The 19,249-nt window shown below is 53.8% G+C and overlaps 1 protein-coding gene across 1 annotated transcript in view; it reads left to right on the top strand.

Moving 5' to 3' along the window:
• Positions 1–19,249, top strand: part of SPTB (spectrin beta, erythrocytic) — a 135,139-nt gene that overhangs the window by 67,557 nt on the left and 48,333 nt on the right. Inside the window, exons 12-18 of the mRNA XM_084632316.1 lie at positions 1,702–2,004; positions 2,618–2,768; positions 3,808–4,678; positions 5,223–5,360; positions 10,555–11,311; positions 12,930–13,132; positions 13,314–13,404. Of these exons, the coding sequence (XP_084488442.1) occupies positions 1,702–2,004; positions 2,618–2,768; positions 3,808–4,678; positions 5,223–5,360; positions 10,555–11,311; positions 12,930–13,132; positions 13,314–13,404 (2,514 nt within the window). The remainder of the gene's footprint in view (positions 1–1,701; positions 2,005–2,617; positions 2,769–3,807; positions 4,679–5,222; positions 5,361–10,554; positions 11,312–12,929; positions 13,133–13,313; positions 13,405–19,249) is intronic.

Here is a 19,249-nt window from a genome sequence, read left to right as displayed (position 1 = left end):
GGGGGTGGTGCCTGCGGGCAGGGGTGGCGCACAGAGACTCCCTGGTCCTGCCACTAGGAGCCGCTGCCAGAGGGATGTGCCAGTCGTTTTCAGGAACCGCCCAAGGTAAGTGCCGCCCCCCTCACCTCCTCCCACACCCCAACCCCCTGCCCCAGCCCAGAGCCTGCACCCCTCACCCAAAATCCCTGCCAGAGCCTGACCCTGCACCCCCTCCTGCACTCCAAACTCAGCCTGTAGCCCCCTCCCACACCAAACTCCCTCCCAGACCCTGATCCCTCACCCCCTCCTGCACCCAAACTCCCTCCCAGAGCCTGCACCCCGTCCTGCACCCCAACCCCCTGCCCCAGGCTCAACCCGGAGCCAACTCCTACACTCCAAATCCCTTGGCCCCAGCCCAGAGCCCGCACCCCCCTCCCGCACCTCAACCCCCTGCCTCAGCCTGGTGAAAGAGAGTGAGGGTGGGGAAGAGTGAGCAAGGGAGGGATGGGGGGGCTGGAGTGAGCAGGAGTGGGGCCTCAGAGAAGGGGCGTGGCATGGGTGGGGCCCTGAGGAAGGGGCGGGGCAGGGGCAGGGCAAGGGTGTTTGGGTTTGTGCCATTAGACAGTTGGCAGCCCTACACAGTGGGCCAGACCTGCGGCTGCCGTACTCTGAAGGCGGTGGGGTTTTGCTGATTCGCAGCACCCTGCGGGGGAAGGTGGGGAGGGGGTGTGCTGTGACCTGCAGCGACTGCGTAGCAGTGAGCACAGAGCTCCGGAGGCCGTCTGTGCAGAGCTGCTCTTCCAAGCAGAGCGTCGCTTTACCCCACTTCTCCTCACGACCCTGCCTCCACCCTTTGTCCTGCGAGCAGTGCCCGGCTCCACTAAGGGCTGGCTCCAGCTGCTGCTGCGCATGTCCCAGCCGGGACTGACCCAGGGTCCTCCGAAACGAACCGCAAGCGCAGCTACTGTGGGAGCTAAAGGTCTGTAACTGGGCTGGAACAGCTCATCTCCTCGGTGGATCCAGCCCGGGGAGGGACCTGGATCTGGAGCCAGGCAATTATTTTGTACAATTATTTTGTATTTTTGTACAAAAATTGTACAAATTTGTATTTTGTACAATTATTTTGTACATTTTTTTGGGAGAAAAATGCAGATTTGGCGGGTGGAAACGCCACATTCTCGACACATTTAAAAAAAAATCTGGAAGAATTGAAACTTTTTGATTTTCTGATTCTAAACGACCTTTGGTCTTCATATTTTCTTAAATGTATATTTAAAAACAATAAAACCATGTTTAAAAATAGTCCAAATCGAAACGAAGCGTTGAGAAAAAACATAATTTTCGGAGCAGCCTAAAACAATTCCCTCCCCCACGCCTGGCCGAGTTTTCAGAATTGCTGGCAAAAGGAGAAGTCCGTTGTCTGCCCAGCTGTGCAGGTAACACATCCTCCCCCGTGGGTCCCACCCAGACCCCACTCCCCCTTGGAGCACGGGCCCCTTGCTCTCTGCGCTGCACACGGATACGTAAGGGCAAGGATGGGGCCTGGAGGCACGTTTGGGGCCTGTTCACGCTCCTGCTGGATAGAGGTGCAGGCAGCTGGACTCCCGACCGGTGGGGTTTGGAGACTCCGTTCCCATTAATGGCGTTGGGAAGCCCACGCCCCGCTCTCTGTGGCACGGCTGCAAGGGGGGGCTGTGTCTGACCAGGGCTGTTTCTGGACAGGATAATTTCGGCTGCGACCTGCCAGCGGTGGAGGCTGCCAAGAAGAAGCACGAGGCCATCGAGACGGACACGGCAGCCTACAAGGAGCGGGTGCAGGCCATCGAGGAGGTGGCCCGGGAGCTGGAGGCGGAGAACTACCACGACATCAAGCGCATCAAGGCCCGGAAGGACAACATCCTGCGGCTGTGGGACTACCTGCTGGAGCTGCTCCACGCCCGGCGCCAGCGGCTCGAGATGAACCTGACGCTGCAGCAGCTCTTCCAGGACATGCTGCACGGCATCAAATGGATGGACGAGATGAAGGTGAGGCCGGGGGGCTGAGCAACGCCAAGGGTGGGAGTGGAGCCTGCTACCCATGGCGGCCGGCGGCCTAAGTTCCTTGTAAGCTGCGCGACGGAGCTGCTGCTGCCAGGGAGAGATGCCTCTCACCCGGCCCCAAGCTGCTGCGGCTAGAGAAGGCTGCGGGGGAGTCCTCTCTTCCCACTGCAGCTCCGGGGCAGCGTGCACCCCAAACTGCTGATTCCCGGCCCCACCCCAGAGCCCGCACCCCCAGCCAGAGCCCTCATCTCCTCACACTCTAACCCTCTGCCCTAGCTCTGAGCCCCCTCCCGCACCCCAAACTCCTCATCCCCAGCACCTTATGAGCTAGGGGCAGGACTATTATCGCCCCCTTGGGGGAAACTGAAGCATCCGGGGGTTCAGTGCCCAAGGGCACACAGCAAGTCAGTGAAAGAACAGGGAGCAGAACCCAAGTCTCTAGAGCAGGGGTCTGGGAACCACAACAGCCAAGCAGGCCCCGTGGCATGGGCACAGCATGCTGCAGGCGAGGGCCGGGGAAAGGAAACGTAGCTTCTCTTTTGTGTCATCAAAACCAGGGTAAATGATTAGCCCTGCCCTCTCGCCTTGCTCTGCGTAGGCGCGGCTCTTGTCGCCCGAGTTCGGCAAGCACCTACTGGAAGCGGAGGACCTGCTGCAGAAGCACAAGCTGCTGGAAGCTGACATGGCTCTCCAGGCGGAGAAGGTGCACGCCGTGAGCGCAGCGGCCCTTGCGTTTGCCAACGGCGACGGTAGGTGGAAGCGGTGAGCGACGCATCTCATGCCTGTGGGACCGGCTGCGGAGGGCGAGGCTGGGAGAGAGCCCATCAAAGGGACCCCTCTGCGGGCCTGTCATCACACTCTCACTTCTCCTCAATCCTGCCCCATGCCAGCCCTCGGCTTGTTCTGCCTTTCCCTGGGTGCCTCGGCTTTTGTCTCTGGTGAGGAGGTGCAGGTCCCAGGGCCGAAAGCCGGCTGTGTTCTTACTTCCCCAGGGCAGGCCAGTGCATCGAAAACTCGCTTGGCCAGAGGGAGCACGGCGAATGGGAGAGGGCCTGGAACTAGGGAGACTGGGTTCAGCACCTGGCTTTGCCGCGGGCTGCATGATGTCAGCACGGCACTTAGGGTGTGTCTACACTGTAGCTGGGAGGTGGGATTCCCAACTCCGTCAGTGCACTGGCCCTGCAGGTGGAGGCTATCGGCACCCTAGCCCTGCAGGAGGCCAGCCATCAGGGTGCGCTAGCCCTGTGGGCAAGCTGGGGGGGGTGACCGTCAGGGCGCGCTGGCCCTGCCGGGGGGGGTGGCCGTCATCACGCCAATTTTGCTCAAGCTAGCACCTAAAAACAGCAGTGTGGCTTGGAGCGGATGCGGGGTGGGGGAGGCAGGCAGGGTCTCCCCCCCAGATTTGCTGCTTGGCTTGTACTGAGCATGCTCACACAGACTGAGCATGGTCAGTAACACTGCTGAAGCCGGCTGCCACCACTCCACCACCCTGGCCCCCCGCTATGGGTAGGGCAGGCACGGGTCACCACAAGTACCTCTCCCAGCGCTGGGAATGGCCCCTCCCCGCTGCTGTGTAGTCACAGCCTTAGTCTCTCTGGCCCCCGCTGTGACATGGGGATGACAATTGGTAGGGAGAAGCGGCTGTCTGTGCCTTACCTCGAGAGAGCTCTGCCCCGCCCGGGCGGCAGGAGGGACGGGATGGCTGTTGAGATCTAGAGAAGAGGCCTCCTCGGTGATGGATTTTCATTCTTTAAAGCTGCCTGCAATTCTGTCCCCTCCCCCGCGCAGGCTATCGGCCGTGCGACCCCCAGGTGATCCGGAACCGCGTCAGCCACCTGCAGCTGTGCCACCAGGAGCTGCTGGCGATGGCCGCCGAGAGGAAGGCTCGCCTGGAGCAGTCCAAGCGCCTGTGGAAGTTCTTCTGGGAGCTGGACGAGGCGGAGAGCTGGATCAAAGAGAAGGAGCAAATCTATTCCTCCTTGGATTACGGGAAAGACCTGACCAGCCTCCTCATCCTGCAGCGGAAACACAAGGCCTTTGAGGACGAGCTGCAGGGCCTAGGCACCCGCCTGCATCAGACCATCCAGGATGGGGGAGACATGGTGGCCCAGAAGCACTTCGGCTCCTCCAGGATCCAAGGCAGGACGGAGGAGGTGAAGGCGCTGTGGGCGCAGCTCCAGGAGCTGGCCTCGTTCCGCAAGAAGAACCTGCAGGATGCCGAGAGCTTCTTCCAGTTCCAGGTGGACGCGGACGACCTGAAGGCCTGGCTGCAGGATGCCCATCGCCTGGTGTCCAGCGACGAGGTGGGCCACGATGAGTCCTCCACGCAAGCCCTGGTCAGAAAGCACCGAGACCTCCTGGACGAGGTGGCGGACAACAAGAGAGTGATGGACAGCCTGAGCCAGCAGGCCCAGAGCTTCCCGGCCGAGCTGCGGGGCGCACCGGAGTTCCAAAACCGGCTGCAGGCCATCCAGGCCCTCTACGCCGAGGTGGTGTCCCTGGCTGAGCTGCGCAGGCAGAAGCTGCAGGATGCCCTGGACCTCTACACGATCTTCAGCGAGACGGACGCCTGCGAGCTCTGGATGAGTGAGAAGGAGAAGTGGCTGGAGCAGATGGAGATCCCAGACACGCTAGAGGACTTGGACGTAGTGCAGCACAGGTACCTGGGCTACCACCATCGGGGACAGCCAGGGACCCCCTCCCTCTGCCCCCCGACCCTAATCCTGACCCTGACCTAGCTAGATACATGTAGGACCTGGTTGTGAAGCACAGATGGTCCCTTCAGGGGCAGCCTCTCTTTATTCCAGCGCGTCATGCTTTGCCCCTTCCGGCAGTGCCCAGGGTTTGGAAGGGGGTGTGTGGCTCCTAGCCCCCTTGGCTCCCTTCTTTCTGTGCTCAGCAGCGGGCACGGAGCCTTGCTTTATGTTCTACGGCCCCAGCCCCATTCCTAGCCCACCCCAGCTCTGCTCACGAACCTTGCATGTCATCGTCAGCGTTAGCACTGCTGCTCCATCTGCCGGTGCTGGTGCAGGGCTCTGGGCACTTTGCCCAGGGTGCGTGTGGCACCAGAGGGAAGGCAGCGGAGAATGCCTTGTGCCCTGGGCCTGTGCCCCGCTCAGCCAGGGAGGGGACCTTAGGCACAGCTGCTGCGGAGTTGGGCAGTCCCGGCGCTGCCCTGCAGATTGCTGCCTGTGTGATTGCAGGTTTGACATCCTGGATCGGGAGATGAGCACACCAGCCTCCCAGATTGACGGCATCAACCGCGCAGCCACCAGCCTCGTCGAGAGCGGGCACCCGCGCAGCGGCCGCATCAGGCAGTGCCAGGAGCGTCTGAACGCCAGGTATTGCCCCACCCCTCTGCTGCCCAGAGAGCGGTACTGCCAGCGTGAAGACCCACACTAGCTGTGTCCCGGGCCTGCCTGTCTGGGACACGGACGTCTGGATGCTTCACAGTGATCCTGTCCCCAGGAGCTGCATATTCAGTGTGTGCTCATGCTAAAACCACAGTGGGCGTCCCATCCGGATGCTGGCTGCATTAACTCTTTGCTAGGATCCCCAGGACCAAAGAAGATATATTAGAATCGGAAAAGGTACAGAGAAGGGGGGAAGGGAATGATGAGGGGTATGGAACAGTTTCCAGAGGAGGAGAGATTAAAAAGACGGGGACTTTTGTTAAAGAGACAACTAAGGGAGGTCTATAAAATCATGACTGGTTTGGGGAAAGTGAATAAGGAAGTGTTATTTACCCCTTCACGTAACACAAGAACTAGAGGTCACCCAATGAAATTAACAGGCAGCAGGTTTAAAACAAACAAAAGGAAGTACTTCTTCACACAACACACGATCAACCTGTGGAACCTCTTGCCAGGGGATGTTGTGAAGGCCAAAAGTATAACAGGGTTAAAAAAAGAATGAGAGAAGTTCGTGGAGGATAGGTCCATCAATGGCTATTAGCCAAAGTGGTCAGGGATGCTACCTTATGCTCTGAGTGTCCGTAGCCTCTGACTGCCAGTCAGTGGGACTGGACACCAGTGGATGGATCACTTGCTATATAACCCCATATAAATCCATGGTGGGCCCACATCTTGAATACTGTGTGTGACGGGTTGGACCCCCCCAATCTGTGATGACACCTGATGTGCTGGGGTCCCACTGGTTCCGCCCATTCCACCAGCCTGGGTTTCCTCACCCTGTCCTAGCTGTGCCAGGCCCTTAAGCCTTCTCCAGCACACACACACAGGTAGGGACACACGCAGCTGCCAATGGACACAGAGACACTGAGATCAGCTCTGTGTGGGAGGAATCGGCTCGGGGATTTACCCAGCACTCATGTGCACACCCCCTCTGGGGAGTAAACCCAAAATAATATTGGCTTGTGCTGTATAGAAAAATCTGCCCTTTGCCTCAATGTGGAAAGAGATATGCACAGCTTCTTCTCCCCCTCCATATGAATTGCACAAACTGAGTTATGTTATAAATAAGAAATAAGTTTATTATTAACTACAAAATGTAAATTTTAAGTGATTTTAAGGGATAGCAAACAGAACAAAGCAGATTACTGAGCAAGTAAGCTTAATACACTAAAGAAACAGGTTACACATAGTAATTTCTCACCCTAAATGTTGTTTAGGCAGGTTGGTAGAGTTTCTGCAGCTCAGAGTTCCAGTTATGTCTCTTTACGGGCTAGATCCCTGTTCTCAGCCTGGACTCACCCCTGCCTTTCCCTTCAGGTGTGTCAAGGTTCCTTCCTTGCTCTGAACTCTAGGGTACAGATGTGGGGACCTGCATGAAAGACCCCCTAAGCTTATTTTTACCAGCTTAGGTTAAAAGCTGCCACCAACAAAGTGTTACACAAAGAACAGGGGAAGTGCCCACTTGGAAACATCTCCCCCCCCAAAATATCCCCTCAAACACTGCACCCCCTTTCCTGGGGAAGGCTTGATAAAAATCCTCACCAATTTGCATAGGTGAACGCAGACCCAAACCCTTGGATCTTAAGAACAAAGAAAAGCAATCAGGTTCTTAAAAGAATAATTTTAATTAAAGAAAAAGTAAAAGAATCACCTCTGTAAAATCAGGATGGTAAATACCTTACAGGGTAATCAGATTCAAAACATAGAGAATCCCTCTAGGCAAAACCCTTAAGTTACAAAAGACACAAAAACAGGAATATACATTCCATTCAGCACAACTTATTTATCAGCCATTTAAACAAAACAGAATCTAATGCATATCTAACTAGATTGCTTACTAACTCTTTACAGGAGTTCTGACCTGCATTCCTGCTCTGTTCCCGGCAAAAACATCACACAGACAGAGAGACCCTTTGTCCCCCCCCAAGCTTTGAAAGTATCTTGTCTCCTCATTGGTCATTTTGGTCAGGTGCCAGCGAGGTTATCTTAGCTTCTTAACCCTTTACAGGTGAAAGGGTTTTTCCCCTGGCCAGGAGGGATTTGAAGGTGTTTACCCTTCCCTTTATATTTATGACAAGATGTTTTTAGCAGTCTTCCTTCCTGAGCAGGCAGTGGAGGAGAATCCTGAATGCCTTCCTTCCCAGCCTTAAATAGGCAGGAAGCCTTTGTTTCCAGAGGAAAAGTATCAGCAGTGTCCAGGTGTACCAGGTGACATTATCACATGACCTTGCAGTGTCAGGGCACCCATGAGACAAGGTTTATTTGCAAGTTCCAGAGGAAGGAACTCCTGGGAAGCTGGGGGATCCACATCTTTGAAGACTCATTGTCTTTTCCTAATGGCCCATTAAGGCTGATTGCTTACTGTCTGGTGCACGTTTCTCAACCACATACCCACACAGTTGTAATGGTTACATAGACAGTATTCCTAACTTTGGATATAGAAATGATACATGCATACAAATTGGATAAACACATTCAGAAAATCATAACCTTTTCAATTATACCTCCCATGACTCATTTTGCATAAAACATATCTTAGTTATGCCATATTAATATCATCACAATATTTCTATGAAGAATATGGGGTGTAACATCACACTGTGTGCAGATGTGGTCACCCCATCTGAAAAAAGATATACTGGAATTGGAAAAGGTTCAGAAAAGGGCAATTATTTTTGAAAAAATTGAAATTGAAATAATTTAAGAAAAATTATTAGGGGTATGGAACGGCTTCCGTATGAGGAGAGATTAAGAAGATTGTGATTTTTCAACTTGGAAAAGAGACGACTAAGGGAGGAGACTGGTGTGGGAAAAGTAAATAAGGAAGAGTTAATTACTCCTTCTCATAACACAAGAATTAGGGGTCACCAAATGAAATTAATAGGCAGCAGGTTTAAAACAAACAAAAAGTATTTCTTCACACAATGCACAGTCAACCTGTGGAACTCCTTGCCAGAGGATGTTGTGAAGGCCAAGACTATAACAGGGTTCAAAAAAGAACTAGATAAGTTCATAGAGGATAGGTCCATCAATGGCTATTAGCCAGGATGGGCAGGGATGGTGTCCCTAGCCTCTGTTTGCCAGAAGCTGGGAAGAGCAACAGGGGATCGATCACTTGATCATTACCTGTTCTGTTCATTCCCTCTAAAGCATTTGACATTGGCCACTGTTGGAAGACAGAGTACTGGGCTAGATGGACCATTGGTCTGATCCAGTGTGACCATTCTCATGTGTAAACTTTATATTTATATGATGCTCTCAGTGCCCAGCACCAGAGAGAGACACCGCTCAGAGGCTGCTCTCATGTGACACCAACAGAGTTTCTGATTTTAAATAATAATCTCCCTTCTTGAGAATCCAAATGTTTCCAGTTCCTGACAAAGCCAGCCCCAGGCAAGAGAGGGGTCAGGGAACATTTTCAAACCCCCATTTGCAGAAGTGACTTAGGAGCTTCAATCTCGCTGAAGCCAGTGGGACCCAGTCACTTCTGAAAGCTGTCCCCAGCCTGACCTATGCTTGCAGAACTCTTACAGCCCAAGGGCCGCGATTCCCAGCACGCCGCCCGGTCAAACAGGGAATGGGCACATAGAGTTCAGAGCCAGAAGTGACCATTTGATCGCCGGCTCTGACCTCCTGCACAGCATAGGCCGGAGAATTTCATCCCGTTGCCCCTGTATTGACTCCAGTCACTGGTGTCTGGCTAACATGTCTTCTTAAAAGGCCTCCGGTCGGATATGAAGACATCAGCGATGGAGAATCCACCCCTTCCCTTGGGAGTTTGTTCCCATGAGTAACCACCCTCCCTGGTGAACATCGGTGCCTTATTTCTAATTAGAATCTGTCTTGCTTTAACTACCAGCCACTGGTTTTTCTACCTTCCTCCACTAGATTAAGTACAGAATACCTTTCTGTGTCACTCAGCGCCAGCGTATACAACAGCTGCATGAGCTCAGACTTTGTGGCATTTTCCTGTGTGCTCACAAACTCTGATCCGCACAACTCACTGAGGTCAGAACCAGGTCTGAGCAACGGCAGAGCTGCTGCAGTGCAAATGCCTCGTCCTCCAGGGGGACTTGGCTCACCAGGACCCGCCCAGTGCTGGCACATTTCGATTAGAGAGGCAACTCGTCCAGTATTAAGCCGAACAGGCCTCTTTTTGAAAGGTTTGTCCCCCTTTCGGAACCGGGACAAGACCGGACGCGGCTTTGTCTGGTATTGGATGGGGGAGTGCCATTCTGCCCCCTCTGGCTCTTAAAAATGGCCTCCCTGTGCAGTGTGACCTCGCGTGCACCATCACGCCAGCAGGGGTGGCTCACTCCGTTCCCGTAGGTACTAAAACATCTAGCCTTCCAGGAACGTGTGAGTGGCCACCTTCATCTCGTGTGCTTTGCATGGGGCCGAGCCCGGTGACTGATGCAGATGAAGGATGGCATGTGTAATAACCCAGAGTTGATTTGGGGCAGGACAGTGTATCTCAGCGAGCCCCGCCTCCATTTTCCTGGCCATTAGCAGACAACCAACCATCCGGATTTTGATGCCTCTGTTTTTGAGAGCCCAACCTGAGAAGGGACTGAAGTGATTTCACACAGGGCTGAACTCTCCCACTCTGCAAATCAGCCCTTTTCAGGGTTCTCCATTTCAGCCCTGTCTTCTCCCTCAACTCCCCCAGCTCAGGATCCTCACAGGCTGAGAGGAAGGGCAGGAAGGCCTTGGAGGCATGGCCAGCTGGGATGGGGTGAGGGGCTGCCAGACTCTCTGTCAGGGTCTGGCGTTGCCCTTTCAAATCAGGAGCGTGGGTGGCCTGGCTTCATAGCAGCCTGTGGGTGGGTACCCCTGCAATCCCTGGCCATGCTTTCTTCCCAGCCAGCACTGCCCCACTTTGGGGACAGCCCTGGCCCAGCAGAGTAGGGTTGGGGAGTCTCTGGGGCTGGTGCCATCCCTGCCAAGACTGCCAACGCACACCCAGTACGAATCGAGTTCCTACAGAGTCTGGGTTTGCAGACACTGCCTGCTCCAGTCAGAGAGCGTCTGAATCCCTTCTCTCCCTGTCTTTGCTCCTTGGCGCTCTCACAGAGGGCGGGGCTCACTCGTGAACCAGGGGCTTCTGCTGTGTTCTCTGCAGGTGGCACGTCTTCCAGGAGAAGGTGGGGCAGCGGCGGAAAGCGGTGGACCTGGCGCTGAGCCTGCACAATTACTGCGTGGACTGCGAGGAGACCCGCAAATGGATCTTGGACAAAACCAAAGTGATCAAATCCACCCAGGACATGAGCAGAGACCTAGCAGGCATGATCGCCATCCAGAGGAAGCTGTACGGCATTGAACGCGACTTGGCCGCCATCCAGACCCGGCTGGGGGTGCTGCAGGAGGAGGCCCAGCGGCTGGCCGAGGAGCTCCCTGACCTGGCCTCCGACATCTACAGCCGGTTGACCGCCATCAGTGGCCTCTGGCAGGAGCTGCAGAGGACGCTGCAGAGTCAGGAGGCCTCGCTCGGGGAGGCCAGCAAGCTGCAGAAGTTCCTGCAAGACCTGGATGACTTCCAGGTCTGGCTGTTCAAGGCGCAGCAGGCCGTGGCTTCGGAAGAGGTGCCCAGCTCCCTGGCCGAGGCGGAGCAGTCCCGGCAGGAGCACGCCGCCGTCAAGGAGGACATCAACCGGCACGAGGGTGACTACCATAGCATCAAGGAGATGGGCAAAAGGGTGACACATGGGCAAACAGACCCAGAGTATCTGCAGCTGCAGCAACGGCTGCAGGGCATGGAGATGGGCTGGAGCGCCCTGTGCAAGATGTGGGACAGCCGGGGGAAGTTCCTTGCCCAGTGCCTGGGCTTCCAGGAGTTCCTCAAGGATGCCAAGCAAGCCGAAGCCATCCTGAGCAATCAGGTAGGGAAGTGGCTGCATCTGTCTGTTATGATGATGATGATGTGCATCACTGTCTCAGTGCACTGGGAGCCCGCTGCCCTGCAGGGCTCACTGAATAGACAGAAGAGGAAAATGAGGCACAGAAGGAGGATGGGACTTGCCCAAGGGTAGACGGTGGAGCCGGGAGTGGAAGCCAAATCTCCCGAGTCCCTAGCCACTAGGCCCTGCTGCTTCTGAATTGCCACTCGGGCTTCCTTGCACTAGGCTACCAAGTGAGGTGGTGTTTATAATTGTTTCATCATATTTAATAGACTTGATCTGTGAAGATCAAACATCACTTCCCCTCTGCTGATGTAACCCAGGCCTGCTGGGCGTTGTGCTCTGTCCCCCTCTAGCGGCACCGAGCCCACCCAGAGATTGGTGAGTCTGCTACAGCCTTACCTAAGAGCCACGTGGCTTTTAGCTCAGGCAGTAGAGGCTCATGCACTAAGCTTCAGAGGTCCCAGGTTTGATCCCAGCGACCGGGGTCTGTCTGTGTTACACAGAGCCCCAAGAGAGCAATGTTCTCTGCATCAGCTGGTTGGCAGAGTTCAGAGGGCCCGTCAGATCTACATAGCCCAGCCCGTTCAGTCACACCCTGCACGGAGGAGCCCGATGACTTGGTTTGGCTAATCGGGGATTCTGAGACAAGTAAGCCCTGGTGAGGTGGAATGGTCCAGTGGTTAGGACACAGGTCTGGGGATCGGGAGACCTGGTTTCAATTCTTTGTTCTCTCCCAGATTCCCCATGCAGCCTGGGGTACCTCCCTTAGACTTAGACCTTTAAAGGTATTGTGCCCAGCTGATTTAGGAGCCTGTCTCATCTTCAAAAGGGAATTAGGCACTTAGGAGTCTAAATTCAGTGCAGCAGCACCTCAGTACCTTTAACAATCTGGGCCTTAGCTGCTCTGTGCCCCATTCCCATCTGTACAAGAGGGATAACTGCCCTAGGGCACAGAGGGGGGTTGAGGATAAATGCGGTAAAGGCTGGGAGGTGCCAAGGCACAATGGCGCTGGGGCACAAAGACCCGAGGTAGAATGCTGCATCACCTGTGTCCCAAGGCAATACCCTTCTGCACTGATACAATAGCAGAGACCCCTTGATTTCATGGCCCGTTCTGATCACCTCCCCTGCAGAGATCCCAGCACACTGGTAAGCACTGTGCTGTGATTCGGGCACACAGTGAATCCATCCTTGGGGTAACTCCATAGGCTGCACCACCAGGGATGATTTTGGCCTTCCCCAGCCCGCTTTTGCCTGGCAGGAAAGCTCAGTGGCAGATGCTCCCATGCTACTGGTCCATTTGCATACAACAGGCCAGTGCAAAAAGCCCTGTGCCATGCCCTGGAGAGTTACACGTGGATCAAGAGCACCACGGACACCCTACCCAGATGCTAGAGCAAGGAATGGCTGGAGATGGCTAGGCCCAGCACCCTGCATTCTAGGCATGCTAGTCTTAGTCTTGTCAATGCAGCGGCCTTCCTGGAACACAGCATGTCCCAGGCGTGGCTGGAGCTGCGTGGGGAGGGGGGAAGGGTGGGTGCTACAGACCCTGCTAAATCACATCTCCCCCCCGCCCCCGCCCCACCTTCCACTCCAGGAGTACACCCTGGCTCACATGGAGCCCCCGAACACCTTGGAAGCATCGGAAGCTACCCTGCGGAAATACGAGGATTTCCTGGCCACCATGGAGGCCAACAAGGAGAAAATAACGGAGCCGGTGGAACGTGGTGAGAAGCTGGTAGCGGACAGGAATATTTACGCTGACAAAATTAATGAAAAGGCCCAGCTCATACAAGAGAGGTAAACTGAACCGCATCCTATCAGCAAGGGGGCCCCCGGGAACGCTAGCCGCTAGCTAAGCTGTCCAATCCCACCGCTGGCAGATAGCTGTCTCCCCGGTGGTAGCGGTCTGATAGTGGGTGTCAAACGAGATAAGCTGCTGCAGCAATGATCAGCCTCCTTGTCCCTCTCTCCTTTCCAGGGCCAGGACGAATGTGGCTAAATCAAAGGAAGTGCTGGTTCTGCTGAAGGACAATCACGACCTGCAGAGCTTCTTGCAAAACTGCCAGGAGGTAGGTTGCTGGGCAAGCCCTTACTGCTGGCCAGGAGAGATGTTCTCCCGGTCCATGACACTCCCTGCTTCCCCTGGGCGTGACAGTCAGAAATAGAGCTGGGCGGGAAAACCTCGAGGGAACCTCTTCCCACTGTTTCAGCCCGAGTCAAAACGCTTCGTGACATCACATTGCTTTTGCCAGAATTTCCTTTTGGAGAAAAACCGGGGCGGGGCAGAGTTCCGAAATGTCCTACTGAGTCATTGTCACAACGAAACATTTCGCCTACTTTCCATGATGTCCTGTTTTGATTTTTTGTTGCTGTGCCTTATCTTTTATATTCCTGTCACCCTTCTGCCAGGAGGGATCGGCAGCGATAACGTCTGGGGCCAATATCTAGGGGTTCCTCTTAACTTTACCAAACCAAGCCATTTCGAGCCCCTGCCCAGGAATCTGGGAAAACTAATCACCACCCTCCAGGCACCTCTAAGAAGCAAACCTTCCCCACTCACAAGCACTGAGTTCGTATAACCACCGAATATTTTTTTTTAAGGGAGAGGAAACACAGCATTACTTTGGGAAAACACCACATCGAAAAGAAAAACATTCACTCCACAGCAGTGGTCCTCAAACTAGGGGGGCACAGAGGAACGTTGGGGTGGGGGCCCGCTGCAGGGCTGGCCAGCCCCCAAGTGGCTGGTGGGGAGGGAGCGACCAGCTCCACCCTTGCCTTGCTCCTCCTGCAACTCCATTTAGCCTCCAGTCCTGCTCCACCTCCAGGCCTGGGAAGGGGCTCTGGGCTGAGGCAGGGGGTTGGGCTGTGGGAGGAGGTACGGGTTCTGGGCTGAGGGTGTGGGTTCTGGGGTGGGGCCAGAAACAAGGGGTTCAGGTTTTGGGAGGGGGCTCCGGTTTGGAGATGTGTGGGGGTGAGGGCTCCGGTTGGGGGTGCAGGTTCTGATGTGGGGCCAGGGATGAGGGATTTGGGATGTAGGAGGGGGCTCTGGGCTCGGGGGGTGGAGCTGAGGGGTTTGGAGTATGGGAGGGGGCTCCAGGCTGAGACAGGGGTTAGAGTGTGGGAGGAGGTACGGGCTCTGGGGTGAAGGTGTGGGTTCTGGGGTGGGGCCAGAAATGAGGGGTTCAGGGTGTGGGAGGGGATTCCAGGCTGGGGCAGGGGGTTGGAGTCGGGGGCTGAGGGCTCCAGCTGAGGGTGCAGACTCTGGGGTGGGGCTGGGGATGAGAAGTTTGGGGTGTAGGAGGGTGCTCCGGGCTGGGACTGAGGGGTTTGGAGGGTGGGAGGGGGCTCAGGGCTGGGGCAGAGGGTTGGGGTGCATAGGGGAGAGTTAGGGCTCCAGCTGGGGGTGCGGGCTCTGGGGTGGGGCTGGAGATGAGGGGTTTGGGGTGCAGGAGGGTGCTCCGGGCTGGAATAGAGGGGTTCGGAGGGCGGGAGCGGGATCTGGGCTGGGGCTGAGGCAGGGGGTTGGGGCCGAGGAGGGGGTCAGGGGTGCAGGCTCCGGGTGCGCTTACCTCAAGCAACTCCCGTAAGCAGCGGCATGTCTCCTCTCCAGCTCCTACGCGGAAGCACGGCCTGGTGACTCGGCGGGCTGCCCCGTCTGCAGGCGCCGACCACGCAGCTCCCATTGGCCATGCTTCCTGGCCAACAGGAGCTTGTTATGCTTATAAGAAGCATACAGGATCTTTTTTCTAGGGGAAAAGGCAATATGCCGCGTTTATTGGAGATACAACAATTAGCATATGCATTCAATCACACACACACACACACACACACGCACACTGTCCCGCCAGTCGATGTTTTAGTTACCAGTCTGGAGCAACCTAGTGGCCAGTTAGGTTGATCGCGGGTAGAGAGGAGCCAGGTTCTGTCGGTCACGACACGATACTCCAGGGAAGTCTTGGCAGGACAAACCCAAAATTTCATGGCAAAGCCCCCTGTTTATATTGTGATTTTCCTTCCTTGGGACCAATGAGTTTTGCACCATCATGCTGTAATCATTCCTTTCTGCGTTCAGAAAGGGTGGCTGGCAGAATATCGTCAAATCATATCACACATCAATACATTTAATACATGCTACATTATTATTCTTTATCCTTCATTCTGAATTATATAAAATACAACCATAAAATCCTAGTACTACGAGCTGCGGGGGCAGCGCTTGGGGCAGGGGCAGTGTGCGGAGGCTCCTGGCTGCCCCTCCACGTAGGAGCTGGAGGAGGGACATGCCAGCTGCTTCCCAGGAGCCGTGCAGTGTGGAGGCTAGCAGAGAGCCTGGCAGCCCTGCTGCACGGTGCCGCCAACCGGACAGTCAACGGTCCGGTCAGTAGTGCTGATGGGAGCCTCCAGGATCCCTTTTCGACCGGGTGTTCCAGTCGAATACTGGACACCTGGTCACCTGACCTCTGCCCTTATTCCCGCTCCATCCGCAGATCAGCTCCGCCTCTAGCCCTGGCTCCTCCCCCTTCCCCAGTTCTGCCCCCAACTCCACCTTCAGCCCAAGCTCCACTGTGGAGTTGCAGGAATGGGGGTTGGGGGGCACAGACAGCTTCTGTTACAGGTAAGGGGAGGGCGTGACTGGAAAAGGGTGTACACCACTGCCTCGCAGTATCTTGGACAATAGCCTTTTGCCTCAGTTTCCCACCTTGTGGTGTGAAAGTCCAGCAGAGGAACATTGCTTTAACATACCACTCCCCCTTGCCCTCCGCTCCACCCCACTCATGGCCTGTTGTCAGAGGTCAGTGGAGTCCCAGAGTGTAGGGCTGCGCTGCGGGCGGGGGGATTACCACAGCCCTGGGGGTGGTTTGGCGAGTGATGCTTCCACCAGCGGCTTTGCTGCCACTGTCTCTGCTGTGCTGCGTCCTTGGTCTGGTCTGGTCCTACAGTGCCACGGCCGCCTAGCCTAGCTATCACAGGCTTTGTTCCTGCTGTTGCCTCTCTTACCGCGCTGCCATAAGCTGCAACGCCATGTGCTGAGACTCCACCACCTAACCCAGTTCTTGGTGACTTCGCTGGGTAGTGGGGAATCCCACTGCCCAACCCTCTCCTCTGTGTTGACTTCCATGAGAGCATTTTCTCCTCTCTAGGTCTAAGGCTCATCCCCCCCAACCCCGACCAGCTTATCATTGATTTCAGCTCTATTGATTACTGAGCAGAGAGAATATTGAGTCTGATCAGCTCTGTCTTTAATTATTGGAGGGAGAAGCCAAATGACATCTAGGACTCTTTACATGGAGCCTACCCCGCCAAGTAGCAACATTTGTCCCTGTCCTTGGTCTTTCACCAGGATTTACTTCTCTACCCCATGCTTTGAGAGTGATGGTGACTGCCTCCATTGGGGCATGTTAAGTACAGTTCTGCTGCCTTTTAGTAATCTAATAAGGATAACAACATTTAATTACCCTTCATCCAGGACTTAAGTGAACTTTAACCTAAAACAGCCAAAAAGTATCATGTTAGCAAATTCGGTCTGTGTGTTGCTCAACTTGGCAAAGGAGGTGTGTCTATGCAAATGCAGCCTGCTCCTGGAGGTTTCTTCCTCCAGTTCGTTAATAGGTGGCAGAAGACAGCTCATCCAGACCCCAGCTTATGTTCTATCTCATATATTCTCATGTAAAATGAAGGCAAAATCAAAACAAAATGTTTGAATTGCTGGAAATGGGGTTTTTGGTGTGGGGGGGTTGGCTGAGAATTTTGAAATTGACAGGTTTGGTTCCTAATCAGAACAAAGCCAAATGCCAACATCACCTTGGTGAAACACAATGTCCGTCCCCTGCACAGCTCTGTTCAGAACATTGCTTTGGTTGCTCATTGGGGAAGGTTTGCACCATGGATGAGCAGGGATGGACTCTCCCTTCATTTGAGCAGGCTTCACAAAGATTTCATTTGAACCATGGGAATTTACTGCCATTTCCATTGTTTCCAAACAAATCCCTGGAGGTGGGAATTCTAACTCTAATCTTCACATTTCAGTCTCTTTTGCCCCTTTTATTCTTATTAGCCACAAGAAAGGCAGATCTGGTAAGGAAGAGGAAGTTGTCCATTTCCTGGTGAGCAGTTTACATGTGGATCTTAGGGCTTTAGAATTATTCCTGACAAGACGTAGCTTGTGTCTATGACCCTGTCTCTGGCTCACTTCAGTCTCAGGCAGCGTTGCTGCATTGGTCACACTTGGGGCAGCTCTCCCCGCCCCGAGCGATGGGCTCAGGCTCTCTACAAACGCAGGCAGATGTCATTGCATCGGTCACACTTGGATCACATTTTCAAGGTTTTCTTCACAACCATAATAGCTAGAAACTGACTTAAGGAAAGCTGAGACTCTGGAGAACAATAAAGAACTCTGTTCACACCCCTCATCTAGTCCTCCCGCCCCTCAATGGGCAACACCTCACCCTGTGGCAAACAGTGGTCTAAACCCTGTTGAACTACCCCCACATAATCTACAATATGATGTCACTACATGTTTTATTTTTCTTTGTATTCATAGCCCTTGTCACGGACCAGGACCCAGTTGTGTTCTGGGACCCAGAACAAAAAGACAGCCCCTGTCCCAAGAGGTTTACAATCTAAGTGTGAGACAAGCGACAACAGCTGTCTATAGCCAGACAGTGAGACCCAGCTGGTCAGAACAATGGACAGTGGTCTCAGCCAGGGAGTTGAACCATTCAAAGTTTTGGTTCAGTTCCAGTTCAGATTCATCTGTGTTTCCTAAGTCTCCAGTTCGGTTCCAGTTCAGACACTAACTTAGCATGATGGTTCTGTAACCAGTTCAACCACTTTGAACCTGTTTGAGTCAGTTCAGATACATTTCCAGCAGATCAATGTCACACTTCTGCTTGCATTCTAACTCCTAGCAAAAGAATTCAATGATCAATATTTCTTTCAGTACAGAAACAGTATTTATTTTTTAAACAAGTTATTTGCACACACTAGCACAACATCCTCCAGAACTCTGTCAGTCAGGTCTGACTGCTGGGTGACAAAATGAATTTCAGCCCCGAAAATGCCCTTTCTATGCTGACTTGCGTAGCAGGAACAGCAATCACGATGTTAGCCAATTGATACAGTTCAGGTCTCGTTGTCTGTTGGTCCCAGTAGTGAAGACTATCTGTAGTGAGACAGAGCTCATCAATGAAAGAGTCCAGGAAGGGATTAATATGTTTTTTGCCTTTTTCCCTCAAAAATTTGCTTCTTGGACTTCTTTCGTGCTTTGAGGAGGAGCTGAAGGTCGTCTTCTGATGTCCAGACACGGCTGACTGAAAATCAGTCAGTTCCTCATTTTGGACAGACTAGTACCTCCCAATTAGCCCACATTTAGTTAGATGAATTTTAGCTCTGTCCTTATCCTCCTCTGAGAGAAGCAGTTTGTACCTGAGGTCCAGGTAAATGCAGCATCGAAATGCGTCATTGTCCGACACCATTTTCTCACAGTTCTTCATAGAGGCCAATAGTGTTTCAGTAAAAGGTGAAGAAGACACCTTTGTGTCGAGTTGGCATTTTAGCCCGGCTCTGTAGAAATCTCCCAGAGCAAGTTGTGCTGGCTGAAGTGCCTTTTTTGTGGTTAATTTAGCAGGCATTAGTGCAGCCATAGTATTTTTTAACTGCCTTCCATTTCTCATCACTCATATCAAGGGCTTGGTTTGAAGAAGTGGCCACCATATGCTTGCAAAACTCCATGAGTTCTAAGAGTCTTTCAGGCATTTTGCACATGGAATGCCATCTAGTTGGACAATCCAGGATTGGCTTATTTAAATTAAGCTTTTTCTTAATCACCATAATTTTTGGGTTCCTAAGTCTTGCAAACCAAACGTGCTTTTCCAACTATATGGTTCACAGAGCTGTTCTTTCATAGCATCC

This window comes from Lepidochelys olivacea (assembly GCF_965140295.1).
Source record: "Lepidochelys olivacea isolate rLepOli2 genome assembly, chromosome: 6".
Lineage (NCBI taxonomy): Eukaryota > Metazoa > Chordata > Testudines > Cheloniidae > Lepidochelys > Lepidochelys olivacea.
Note: the sequence above shows the minus strand (reverse complement) of the source record. Positions and strands in the feature narration are given on the sequence as shown.